Source organism: Urocitellus parryii, chromosome 6, assembly GCF_045843805.1.
Source record: "Urocitellus parryii isolate mUroPar1 chromosome 6, mUroPar1.hap1, whole genome shotgun sequence".
Lineage (NCBI taxonomy): Eukaryota > Metazoa > Chordata > Mammalia > Rodentia > Sciuridae > Urocitellus > Urocitellus parryii.
Genome location: NC_135536.1, coordinates 80,031,829 through 80,045,255, shown reverse-complemented (window position 1 = coordinate 80,045,255; position 13,427 = coordinate 80,031,829). Strand labels below are relative to the sequence as shown.

The following is a 13,427-nucleotide window of genomic DNA, read 5'->3' as shown; positions in this document are numbered from 1 at the left end:
CAATTGCTCAAACTGCCTCTAGATCAGAAGGAAAAAAGTGCAAACTGCTGTGGCACTTTCTCATATTCTGGGTTTCTACTCTCTCAGTAAGTTATAGAAAGAAGGGAAACAAAGCGGAAAGGGATATGGAGAGACCAGTTTCTCCAAGTCCCGAGACTTTTGAGGACACTTAAGAGGCTTACATTCTTCTTATTTGGATCCAATGCAGCAGGGACCCACCTTCAGAAAGCTGATATGGCGGGTCCAGAAATATTAGAAAACATCCTGATTCTCATGGGATTTTCTTTTTATCCAGATGAATGTAGGAAAGGAAAATAGAAAGATTCCATACATATAGGTTTTCTTTTCTAAAACAAAAACAAAATAAAAAACACAAAAATATTTTCCTGAGGACCTCAGGGGCTCACATTTCTATCAATCTCTGGGTTAAGTCTGATCTGATCCAAAAGTGCATTCTGATCTGATAAAGATGTTCTTAGTGATTCTTCACTAGAGTAATTAGAGGCTGTTTCATTTTGCCGGGAGGAAAACCTTTTTTTTTTTTTTTAGCTTAATTTTTCTGGTGAATTCACCTATGCTTCCATGCACTTGATGTATATTTTTCTCCAATCAGTCTTGCCTAACCAGAGTTTTATAAGTCCTCTTATTTTTTTCCTGCCATCTTTTATTCAAAGGTCAATTTTTCAAGGTTTAACTCTGAAATGCATTGGAAAAAAATCTCCTTTTACAGAATCCTAAGGAGGGAAATGAACAGTGGTGACGATGAGTGTGAGTCTGACCACTGTAAAGGACAAGTGACACCTAAAACTTTGATTTTAGAGTCTACCATGGCTGCCAGATTATTCCTAATATTTACAATTATATAAGACTCCCCTATATTTAAGTCATAATGTAAAAATCTGTGAAAGGCTATTTTTAATTTCTAAATGGTTAAATCTAATAGAGACTTTAATAAACATCTATAGCTGTTGTCTCATACCTGTGGAGATCTAGTACCTGCTTAAAAGCTACAAGATCTTTGCTTCCTGTTTTATGCATATGTGTGTACACCTGTATAGTATGTGTTGTTTCTACATATGTGCTTGGGTCCATATAACATGTACATGTATTGATTGACTTATAGATAAATAAGTACCCAGAACTTAATGAGCAGATTTAAATGCCTTTTATGTTCATGTGACTTAATGAAACTAACTAACTAATGAAACTAACCCACACATTTTTTTAAAGTGTTCAGCCATTCAAAGTGTTGGTTTCCATAAAATAGTTAAAGTACAATATCCATTGCTTTAAGTAACATTTCTTTGGCAGGAATAACCACTTAAAGTGTTTACTAGACTTCTCTGATATCTTGGTTTTCATGAGTAGCTTAAGATAGAAATGAGTAAATAGATTTAACATAAAATGGAATTAATCTTCATGCATGTTTGTTAAAAGACATCTGATTTATTTGCAATGTTAGATTCTAAAACAGCAACTGCTAAATACAAACTCAAGTGCTACTGACTTGGAGATCTTGACTCATAAAAAAGAAGTGTTTTCAGAGAAATCATCAATATTTTCATTGAATTAAGACTGGATGTTCGATATTTGAGATTTTTCTAGTGAATGTGCATATGTACATGTCTTCTAGATTAGTGTCTGTTAAGATGATTCTTATTTTAATAGCAATGGGAATTATGATAAATTACTCAATGTTGCATCGTGTGACCATAATACCTGACAAGAATAACTTAGAGGAGGGAAAGTTTATTTGAGTTCACAGTTTCAGAGATTTCATCCACAGTGGGTCACTCCATGGCTCTGAGCTCAAGCTGAGGCAGCATATGATGGTGGAAGGGAGTGGCAAAGGGAAGCTGTTCAGGACATGATGGCTGGGAAGCCATGAGTGGGGGTAGGTGGGTGGTGGAAGGGCCTCAGGGAAGATGTTCCTTTCCAGAGCACAGCCCCATCTGCCCACTTCCTGCAGCCAGGTCCCACATGTCTACCTTTACCACCCAGTTGGTCCATTCAAACTTGGATGGATGGATTAGGTAACAGTTCTCACAATCTAATCATTTTACCTCCAAACATTCCTGCATTCACACAGGAGCATTTGGAGGGATGCCTCATATTCACACCATAATGTAAGGAGAACCTGTCTTTATGATTTTTTTTTTTATGTAGACTAATTTTGGAGAGTGTAACAGAAAAGCAACCAAAAATGTTTCAATTTATTGCAGGTACTATTTGAATATTGTTCTTTCAATACACATTACAGGGTAAGACAAGCTGTGTTTTTCATTTTTACACTTTTCTTTCTACATATTCAGAAAACTCAAAGAATGTATTCAACAAATCAGGCTACCAGGACATATGGAGACATAAAAACACTCAGCATATGGGTAGAAAAAAGTTATTTTAAACATAGACTGATTAGAACAAAGTGGGTGAATTAGTATACCCATGAGGAAAAATTAGGGTTACAGATGACATGGAAGCAAGTCAAACATGTTGCCAGCTTGTTCTTTAATGTTATACATAGGCTGACATGTGCTAAGGTTTACAATTCACACTGCATGATCTGAATTTTCCACAACTCCTATTGCATGATCAAACAAGATCTTAAATTATGTCATTTCTGACAATTATTTTTTTAATTTTGTGAGATTAGTAGAGATGTTCTGATATTTTATTCTTGGTGTGTTACTCTTTAAAATTCAGTATAAAAATAGTTATGTCTTTGTATTGTGAGTTGTGTTTTCATAAATGAATAGTTTTTTAGTCATTTGCTTTACATAAACAAAATATAAATCTGTGTTCTCTTAAGGAAATGTAACATATATTTGCATGTTCTTTAGTTATTCACAACTTGAAGATAATAATAAAGCATTAAAGGGAATAACCATTATATAACTTGATGACATGGAATAAGCAGTTAAGGATGATAAGTGAAAGGTATTTTTTCTACCATTTTATTTTATTTTGTTCTTGTATTAAGAAAAAATTAAAAACTGTATATATTCTATCTGTTGTTCAGAAATTTGAATTGGTCTTATAAAGAGTTCAATCATTTAATGTATAATTTAGAAAATTATAGAAAAATATTACATATTTGAGCTTTCAGAACCATTTTTTAAGTGCTAACAAGTACTTACACGAATCATAATGAATAAATGTTTAAAATATTTTTAATGGAAAAATGGAAATGCATAGAGGTTTTAAAATATGCTTACTATATATTAACTATGTACTATCCCCTTTACTGTTACTGAAGTTTGCAAAATTAACCTGCTATGTCATACTTATTTCCCTCCGGAGATTATATTTCAGGATTTTTACAGAAAAGGTAAATAATAATTTAAACAAATTTTAAGCTTTGAGACTGAGATAAACAGTAGAAATAACATCAGGCTTTACTAATTTATTATTTTATTTTATTTTGTAAACTGTATTTTAATTGAGTTAATGAAACTCGACACAGAGTAAACTCCATTGTTATGTCCTACAAACTTTGTTGTTTTTATGTTACTCTTACTGCAGATTTCTGTTTTATTTTTTCCCTATTAATATTTTAGTGGGAACTTAGGATAAGACAAAAGTAATAATGATTGCCTTTTGAGAGGGTAAAGAAAAACTTAAAAGGAGTGTTAATTTACAAAGTAGATTTTTTAAAATGTGGTTAGGATAGTATTCAAGCCAAGTTCATTAAACAGTTATCCATCCATCAGGAAGGATATATTTGTTGAACAAATTTTAGGTTCTTCTTTTTATTTATAAAGACATAGCAAGAGTAATTGGATAATTTTCCCATAAAAAGAAATTATTTAAATTTGGAATTTGGGGAAGTAATTCAGTGTTCTGCTAGTTGATTATTAAATGTTAAATGCCCTGAGTTATAATAACCTACATGCATAACTAGAGGCTGGAGCAATTTGTAGATATTCACTAATTCCCTGAATTTAAACCTATTTTACCTGACAATTGTGGCATCAATTAGAAGTACTTAGAGTGAGTATTCTGGGCAATTAAGTATTTCCTTTGGAACTCATATAATAGCTCTTGAATCTTTTCAAAGCCTTTCTCATCTCTTTATTCCTCAGTGTATAAATGGCTGGATTTAGGAGAGGTGTAATAACAGAGTAAAACACAGCTAGAAATTTGTCAACCCAGGTGATGCTGATTGGCCATACATAGATGAAGATGCAGGGCCCAAAGAAGAGCACCACCACTGTGATGTGGGCAGTGCACGTAGAAAGAGCTTTGGATGCACCAGTTTTAGAGCTTTGGAGGACAGTGAAAAGAATATATGTGTATGATATCAGCAACAAAATAAAGCTGGTTACAGTAACAACTCCTGTATCAATATTAATTAAAATGTTCAAATTATCAGATTCTACACAGGCTAGCTTGATCACCAGTGGTATGTCACAGAAAAAACTGTCTATTTCCCTGGGACCACAGAAAGGCAGCTGTATAGTCACAGCCATTTGACTCATGGCATGCACAAAGCCAACAGTCCAGGATGTCAACACCATCCCAATGCACCTTTGCAGACTCATAATGGTGGAGTAGTAGAGTGGTTTGCAGATGGCCACATAACGGTCATAGGCCATGGCCACAAGAAGCACCATTTCACCCCCTCCACAAATATGCACAAAAAGAATCTGGCACATGCAACCTCCAAAAGAAATGGTCTTGTTCTCTCTCAGACAGTCTGTGATCATCTTAGGAGTGGTGATTGAGAAAAGCCACATATCAACAAAAGACAGATTAGCTAATAAGAAATACATGGGGGAATGGAGATGAGGGTCAGTGATTATTAATATCATAATGATGATATTCCCAGAGACTATAATCAGGTAAAGCATCAAAAATATTATGAAGAGTAAGACCTCCACATTCCATGAGTGGCCAAGTCCAAGAAGCAAAAATTCTGAAACTTCAGACTGATTTCCTCCATCCATTTTACTTATCACATCCTCTAAAATAACCTGGAGAGAACAAAAGATTTTTAATTAGCAAGATTGAGAAAGGGCACTTTATATTTAGAATTTAACATTTACATTGAAATTTAACATCTAAATCTGAAATTGAAAAAAAATAACGAGGAAGAGAAATCTTGGCCCAAATAGCATTATCCCCAAAAGCAAAGTTAGCTAACATTCAAAGACACAGGACATGAGATGGGGTTTATATTGCAAATGACCTACTGAGAGAGTTCTTTCACAAGAAAGTAATGAAGAAAGTAGACAGCAAAGTTGAAAGGTTAGATTGTAATTATGACTTCACCTGAAAGTAGCTTCAGTCCATTAAAAAAACAAAAACAAAGCTGAGCATGTTACTAACAATCATTATACTACATAACAAAAATGTAGTCATTTATTTTGGAAGATGACAGTAAACTTGCATTGAATTCAGCATAGTTAAAAATGATTCAAAATTACCATTTCTTCGTATTGGGCATAATAATTACTTCAACCCTCCATGAAACCTCTTCTATATGACATCATAAAATTAAATTTTTCACATATACATTTAAAATAAGTTGTTACAACCTTTATAAGAAAAGGTCTTATAATAAATACCTTGAAAGCCAAATAATGAACATGTTGGCATAATGATCTAGAGGCAAAAACAGGTGTACAATTTATCATAAATTAAAAGCTGCAACATAGTAGAATTTGTTTAGTGAACTGAATGGATTAGAAAATAATCAATGTAGATTCATGTAGAAATTTTTTAACCTAAGTGGAAGGCCACTAAAAATTAGGTTTAAATTAATTTAAACTATTTTGAACTCTGAATATTTCATAAAACTTTAGGTTGTCAAAATATTGGCCTTCAATTATATCGTGGACACAAGATACTTAGGCTTTGAAATTTTAGTCTCCTGATCATGAACATCACCCAAAGTCTTATCTATTTATCTATCTATCTATCCATCCATCCATCCATCCATCCATCTAATGATATATTATTTGCAAAATGAGAATTGACTATGACTGAGTGAATGTAAACTTTCAGTAAGCACTGATTATTCATCTTTAAATGTAATGATGTTGCTTATATTAATCTCTAAATAAATGGACAAGACTTCTTAAACTGAATGGTGGAAAATAATCACCCATTTTTCTTCCCTTTGGCATTGTTTCAGTGTGTGTCTTAATTTCCTTTTTTTAATATTTTTTTCAGTTGTCAATGGACTTGAATCCAGTGCCTCACACATGCTAGGAAAGCACTCTCCTCTGAGCCAAGCCCCAGCCCATTTTAATTTCTTTTATACCTTCCAATCTCTATGGTGGGGGCAAGGAGTGAATGAGTAATAAAACCCATAACATATTTTGGCAATTTTTTTCTCTTTCATTTTATTGAAAACTCAGAGACAAAGATAAAAGACAAAGATAAATAGATAAAGATAAGATAAATAGACAAAAGATAAATAGACAAAGATAAAATAAAAACTAAATTCTCCTAAATAAATGAAATAACATATACATTTGGTATAGAAAAAAAGGACATATAATAATAGTATTTTTGCTTGAAAATAAAAATTTCTTCTTATTAAAAATGTATTTAATTTCTAAGGACAATACATTGATATGGAATATAATAGGTTTATGTCCCCTGAAAATATGAACAATCTGATCCTCATAAGTTAATTTCCTGTAGACACAAAATTTTCCAGGATAAATTTTCAAAAACTACTCTGTACCTGATAAATAAGTTACATAGGTGATAGTTAATGGAGAAAGAGTGATTTTAATTATGTTTGAGATAAAAGATGACTATGTACCTTTTTAAAGAAATTACACAGCATTTTTGTTAAAAAATCAAGTAATTGCTATTTTCTGTTAAAAAAATTAAAATTGCTATCACTCAAAATACTAGTGGACTAGCTGTATTACTATATTAATATTAACCAGCATTTAAGAGAATTAGAAAACTCATCATAGTTTTAATTTAGACCTGATTAAAGAAAGTCCCACTTCAATACTTGTTGACCTTATGACCTAGTATTAAATCTATTTTTTGTTCCCATTTCCTTACCTCAGAAATGAGTACAATTAATTAATAAAAAATTTGTAATTATGTAAAGAAAACCCTTAACCATACAGAAAATCCTTAACCCTTTCAAGAACTCAGAATATCTTAATAAAGAATTACTTCCTTTCTCCATTCTTTGTGGTAAATTTTGACACAGTCCCAGTTTCAAAGCTTTGGGCCACAGTTGTATTGGTGAGCTAAACACTTTCTGTAAATAAAATATATGCAATTTCCTTTCTTTAAAGGCCTACTATTGACTTTTTGTCTAAACTGATACTCACCTACCTATTCAGTGACCACAGGAGATGCATATGCAACACCTCCTTGTTCTCTAGGAACATAGCAACTCATTCTGCCTTTACATTTCTTGCTCAGGAACCATTATTCCCATCTTACAGGAACAAAGAGAATAGGATATTATAACAAAGTATCTTTAGAATTCTCATTTTAAAATAACTGTCATAAAAGGCCTAATGTTAGGTCTGGAATTAATTAAATTGAACATTTAGGCAAAGGAGAAAAACTGAATTACTCTTTTAGAGAGTATTAAAAGACACCAATAAAATAATTAATTCCTTCTAATGTAATATCCTTCCATAGGTATTTTTTAACAGAAATAGTATTAAACTGTGTGATATTTTCAATATTTGTATTTTTGCAAGCATATAATAAGACTTAGACAATTTAATATGTTGTTGCTGCACTACACAGGGATTTTCTAGTAGCTCTTAATGCCTTCCTTTGTTTTCCAGTCTGGAGTGACCAGATTTTATGTAATTTTTCTTCAGAATTGTGATCATTTTTACTTATATATCTATGATTACTTATATATCTTTCTGATTAAAAAAAAAACATATATCCTCTTCAAACCCAGGGATCATTAGAACAAGGATAGCTAGAAGCAGCCCATATTGATTGGCAGGCAGAAAAAAGAATGATCTCCCTACACAGACTTGAGAGCATCACTGAGGTAGAACATCTTAGTGTTGTGTATACTATTGTTAAAACCATAGAAATTCCAGTAAGAGCAGGATAGAAGGGAAAAGTCCATGAATTGACTTCTGGGAAGATCAGAGGCATAGTGGGCATCCTTAAATACACACATACAAATATTATAAGAGTTATCTTAATGGAGAAAATCAGAGAGCTGAGATAACTTACTAAATACTAGGTTTTCTCTCGCCTTCTAAAATGTTCTTCTGATGACATCCATTGCTGGATGGAGACAGTGTCTGTGGAAGTGCTTTCCCTCAGCATGACCTATATTCACCACCTGAAGCCTTCCCTTGGGTGAAATTTTCTATTCTATTCTCTGAACAGAACATGAATCATGGAAATAATTACCTGGACATCTCTTAGGATTTTCTTCCTAAGAGTGACACCAAGTATTGTGTACTCTCGATGTCAGAACACAGAGACAAGATAAACTGCATGCAAATCAAACCAATATTAAAAATTAATAAAGTTATTCATTTGGCCAATAAATACTTGGGAGATGTCTTCTGCAATCTTGAACCATTATTCTGTCTACATAAGCACATTTAATGAAGATTTTATTTCCAATTTCCAGAGAGTTCAAACACTGAGCAGTGAGACATAACCACAAACAAAAAACCATGATATGACACAATGCCTGGACATAAGTCAAGGTAGTCTAAATAGGCAGGTAATCTTGGTCAAATGTCCTGATGTAATTCAGTTTATTCTATGATTATATGAGATACTGGCTTTTTAAAAATGGACATAAAATTATTAAAATATCTCTAAGTTTTAAAAAGGTCATTGAAGTGCGTTAAAATACCTTTATTTTAATTTCTTAGCTTTAAATGCAATTTTTGTAGGGCACTGACATATAATGAATTGTTAACATTGAAAATGTACAATTTAATAAGCATGGACACATACATACAGTCATAAAAAGACCATCACCATCTAGTGATCGACGTATGCCTCAGCCCCCAGAGTTTCCTTGTTCCTGGACAACCTCTTTCATTCTTCCACACATCCTCCCTCCAAAGAAAACTACCAGTCTGTGAACTCAAGTAGTCTGAACTCTTATTAAATCTGACTTCTTTCTCTCTCATACTTATTTTGACATTTATCATGTCAGAGTTTGCATCAATAAAACATTTCTTTCTTTTGCTGAATGCTATTCAGCCATACATAAAGACCAGCATGTTGTCATCCATTCATCTGCTGAAGGATATTTGTGTTCTTTCCACTTTGGAGATATTACAAATTGAGCTGTTTTATACATCTATGTACAAATCTGGGAAACTTTAAGACTTCTTAATTGAGAATGTTTCTATGGTACAGGATATTCTCTAACTTGGAAAACATCTATGCAACTGCAAATTGGTGCAACCAATATGGAAAGCATTATGGAGATTTTTTAATCTCCTCCTTGATGTCTTCTGTGACCAATTGTTCATTCAGTAGCATATTGTTTAGTTTCTAGGTGATGGAGAAATTTTTATTTTTTATTTTGTCATTGATTTCCAATGTCATTCCATTATGATCTGATAAAATACATGGTAGTATCTCTACATTTTTGTATTTGCTAAGAGTTGTTTTGTGGCATATTATATGCTCTATTATAGAGAAGGATCCCATGTGCTGCTGAGAAGAACACGTATTTGCTTGGTGCAGGATGAAATATTCTATATATGTCAGTTAAGTCTAAATTATTGATTGTATTATTGAGATCTATCATTTCTATATTCAACTTTTGTTTGCAAGATCTATCCAGTGGTGAGAGAGGTGTGTTAAAGTCACCCAAGATTATTGTGTTGTGGTCTATTTGACTCTTGAACTTCAGAAGAGTTTGTTTGAGAAACATCACTGTTCCATAGTTTGGGGCATATTTATGATTGTTATGTCTTATTGGTGTATGGTTCCCTTGAGCAGTAAGTAATAACCTTCTTTATCCCTTTTGATTAACTTTGGTTTGAAGTCTATTTGAAAGGAGGAAGGAAACCCCTACTTGCTTCCACAGTCCATGTGAGTGGTATGATTTTTCACAGACTTTCACCTTCAGTCTGTGTATGTCTTTTTCTATCAGATGAGTTTCCTGGAGGCAGCATATTGTTGGGTCTTTTTTTAAAAAAAAATCCAATCTGCTAGCCTATGTCTTATGATTAGTGAATTTAAGCCATTAATATTCAGGGTTACTATTGAAACATGGTTTGTATTTCCAGACATATTTGTTTAGTTTTGTTATTTAACTTGACTTCATTTTTTATTAATTTTTCCTTTATGATACTACCTCCCTCTGCTGATTTTCATTATTGTTTTTTGTTTGCTCTTCATGGAATATTTTTCCAAGGATGTTTTATAGTGCCGATTTTCTAGCTGTAAATTCTTTTAACTTTTGTTTATCATGGAAGGTTTTTATTTCATCATCAAACCTAAAGCTTAATTTTGCTAGATATAAGATTCTTGTTTTGCATCCATTTTCTTTCAGAGCTTGATATATGAAAGATGTATCTTGTTCTAGGATCTCCTAGCTTTCAGTGTCTGTGTTGAGAAATCTGCAGTTATCCTAATTGGTTTACCCCTATACATAATCTGATTCCTTTCTCTCCTTATTCTTTATGTTGGACATTTTTATTATAATGTGCTTGGTGTGGATCTGTAGTGATTTTGTACATTTGGTGTACTATAGGCTTCTTGAAATTTGATTTCCAATTCATTCTTCATGTTTGGAAAGTTTTATGATGTTATTTTGTTGAATAGATTGTTCATTGCTTTGGTTTGGTACTCTATGCCTTCCTCTATCCCAACAACTCTTAAGTTTGATCTTTTTATGCTATCCCATATTTCTTGCATGTTCTGCTCATGATGTCTTTATCATTTTCACTAATGTGGTCTACATTCTTTTTCAAGATTATATATTTTGTCTTCATTGTCTGATGTTGTATATTCCAAGTGGTCTACTCTGTTGGTGATACTTTCATTGGAGCTTTCAATTTGGTTTATTGCACCTTTCATTTCAAGGAACTTTTTATCTCCCTGTTAAGGTGATCTTTTGCTTCCTATATTTTTTATGCAGCTCCTTGTCAAAATGTTCTTTTGCTGCCTGTATTTGCTTTATTATATCTTCCTTGAGTTCACAGAACATTTTAATCATGTACTTCTTTAACTCCTTATCTGTCATTTCTTCTGCTTTAACGTGTATTTCAATTCTTTCAGTAATAATTTTGGCTTTTATGGAAGAAACTGTCCTTTCGGTATTGTGTGTTATAAGTATCTTCCTTGAGAATAAATTTAACAAAAGTAACTAAAATTCTTTTTTGCTCACTATTTCATCCCATTGAGTTATGTGTCTCTTTTTATGCCACTACCATAGTTTTTTGATTCTTACTCATTTGTAGTAAATTTTGAAGTCAAGAAGTGGGATGTTGCCAGCTTTGGTCAGTTTGCTCAAGATTGCTTTGGTTCTTCAGGGTCTCTTTGGTTACACAGAAATTTTAATGTTTTTTTTTTCCTCTAATTTTGTAAAATAAAAAAGTCATTGGATTTTAATCAAGAATTGTGTTGAATTGATACGTATCTTTGAAGAATATGGATGTTTTTGCAATCCATGAATTCTGGGTATATTTCTATTTATTTGTATCCACTTATTGTCAACAAAAATCTTTCAGCTTTCCAGTTAAACTTACATCTACAAATTTTACATATTGTAGTCATTATAATTGTTTCATGATTTTCTTTACTTTGTATATGTGAAAAAACTACTAAGTTTTATATATTAATTTTATATTCTGCAGCACTCTTAAATTCAGCTATAAGATTGAACATTTTCTAGCTGGTGTGGTGGCACATGCTTGTAATCCCAGCAGCTTGAGATGATGAGGCAAGAGTATTGTAAGTTCAAAACCAATCTTAGGAACAGTGAAATGCTAAGCAACTCAGTGAGACTCTATCTCTAAATAATATACAAAAAGGGGACTTGTGCTGGGGATGTGGCTCAGTTTTCAGTGGTCAAGTGCCTCTGAGTTTAATCCTCAGTAAGGAGCCCACCTCAAAAAAAAAATCTAACATTTTCTAGTGAAGTCTGTAGGGTTTTTTTAAAATATAATTTTATGGCATCTGAAAATGAAATAATTTGACTTCTTTCTTCCAAACATGGGCAGCTTTTATTTCTTTCTCTTACCAACTGAATGAAACTTCCAGTACTGTATTTGAATGGTAGTGGTAGACTGTACATCCTTTTCTTGTTCTTGATAAGTAAAAAGTTTTAAGCTTTTTTGCCAATCAATGAACTTGTTATATATGGCCTGATTTGTTAAAATTTTGTCCAAGAAAGCATTTTGAATTTTGTTAACTGTTTTTTCTGCATGTATTGGCATGATTGTATATTAATTCTCACTTCCATTCTGTCACTATGTTGTATCCCATTTATAGATTTGCATAGGTTGAACTATCTTTTTATCTTGGAACAACTTACTTTATTATAGTGAGTGGTAGATTTAATGTGCTGGTGAATTCATTTCATGAGTATTTTCGTGGATATATATCTGTACTGATGTTCATCAGGAATAATAACCAGTAAGTTTCTTTTCTTTTAGTGTCTGGCTTGGCTAGAAGGATAATGGTGCCCTCTGAAAATGAGTTTGAAGCACTCCTTCTTGATAATTCTTTTTAGAAAAAAAAGTTTGAGAAATGTTGATTTTTTTCTGTTAAAGGAATTCAGCAGTGTGGTGCTGGGATTGTGGCTCAGCGGTAGAGCGCTCCCCTAGCATGGGCAGGACCCGGGTTCGATCCTCAAGGCCACATAAAAATAAAGGCATTGTGTTGTGTCCATCTACACCTAAAAAAATAAATAAATATTTTTAAAAAAGAAATCAGCAGTGTGGCCATCAGCTCCAGGTTTTCTCTGGCAGAACATGTTCTACTACTGATTCAATCTCCTTAATTACTACTTGTCTGGTCAGATTTTCTGTTTCCTCGTGGTGATTTCTAGGAATTTTCCATTTCTAATAGATAATACACTTTGTTGGATAACACTTCTTTATAGCCTTTTATTATCCTTTATATTTCCTTGCTATCATTTGTAATGTCTCCTCTTTCTGCTTTTATTTATTAGGCTTTTCCCACATTTTCTTAGGGTAACTCAAGGTTTCTCAAAACTCAGGTTTTTCCTTTTCAAAACTCTGAGTCTGCTGATCTTTTCCATTGTATCTAGTCTGTAGTTTCCTCTTTGATCTTTTATTCCTTCTACAGTGTTTGAGCTTATTTTGTTGTTGTTTTCTTATTCCTTTTAGGAATCACAGTAGACTATATGGGATCTTTCTTCTTTTTTTTGATGTTTGTAGAGAATCAGATGTGCCTGCGTTACTATTACTGTCCTTGATGGAGTCTGCCTGCAAACGAGATATTCTGTCAAGGTATAGATAGGT

At 32.7% G+C, this 13,427-nt stretch overlaps 1 protein-coding gene across 1 annotated transcript; it reads right to left on the bottom strand.

Moving 5' to 3' along the window:
- Positions 1-4,007: 4,007 nt before the first annotated feature.
- LOC113176189 (olfactory receptor 4F4-like) lies at positions 4,008-4,949 on the bottom strand. Its single transcript, XM_026380625.2, has one exon. The coding sequence runs from the start codon at positions 4,944-4,946 to the stop codon at positions 4,008-4,010; it is 939 nt and encodes a 312-aa protein (XP_026236410.2). The 5' UTR covers positions 4,947-4,949.
- Between the last annotated feature and the right edge of the window lie 8,478 nt (positions 4,950-13,427).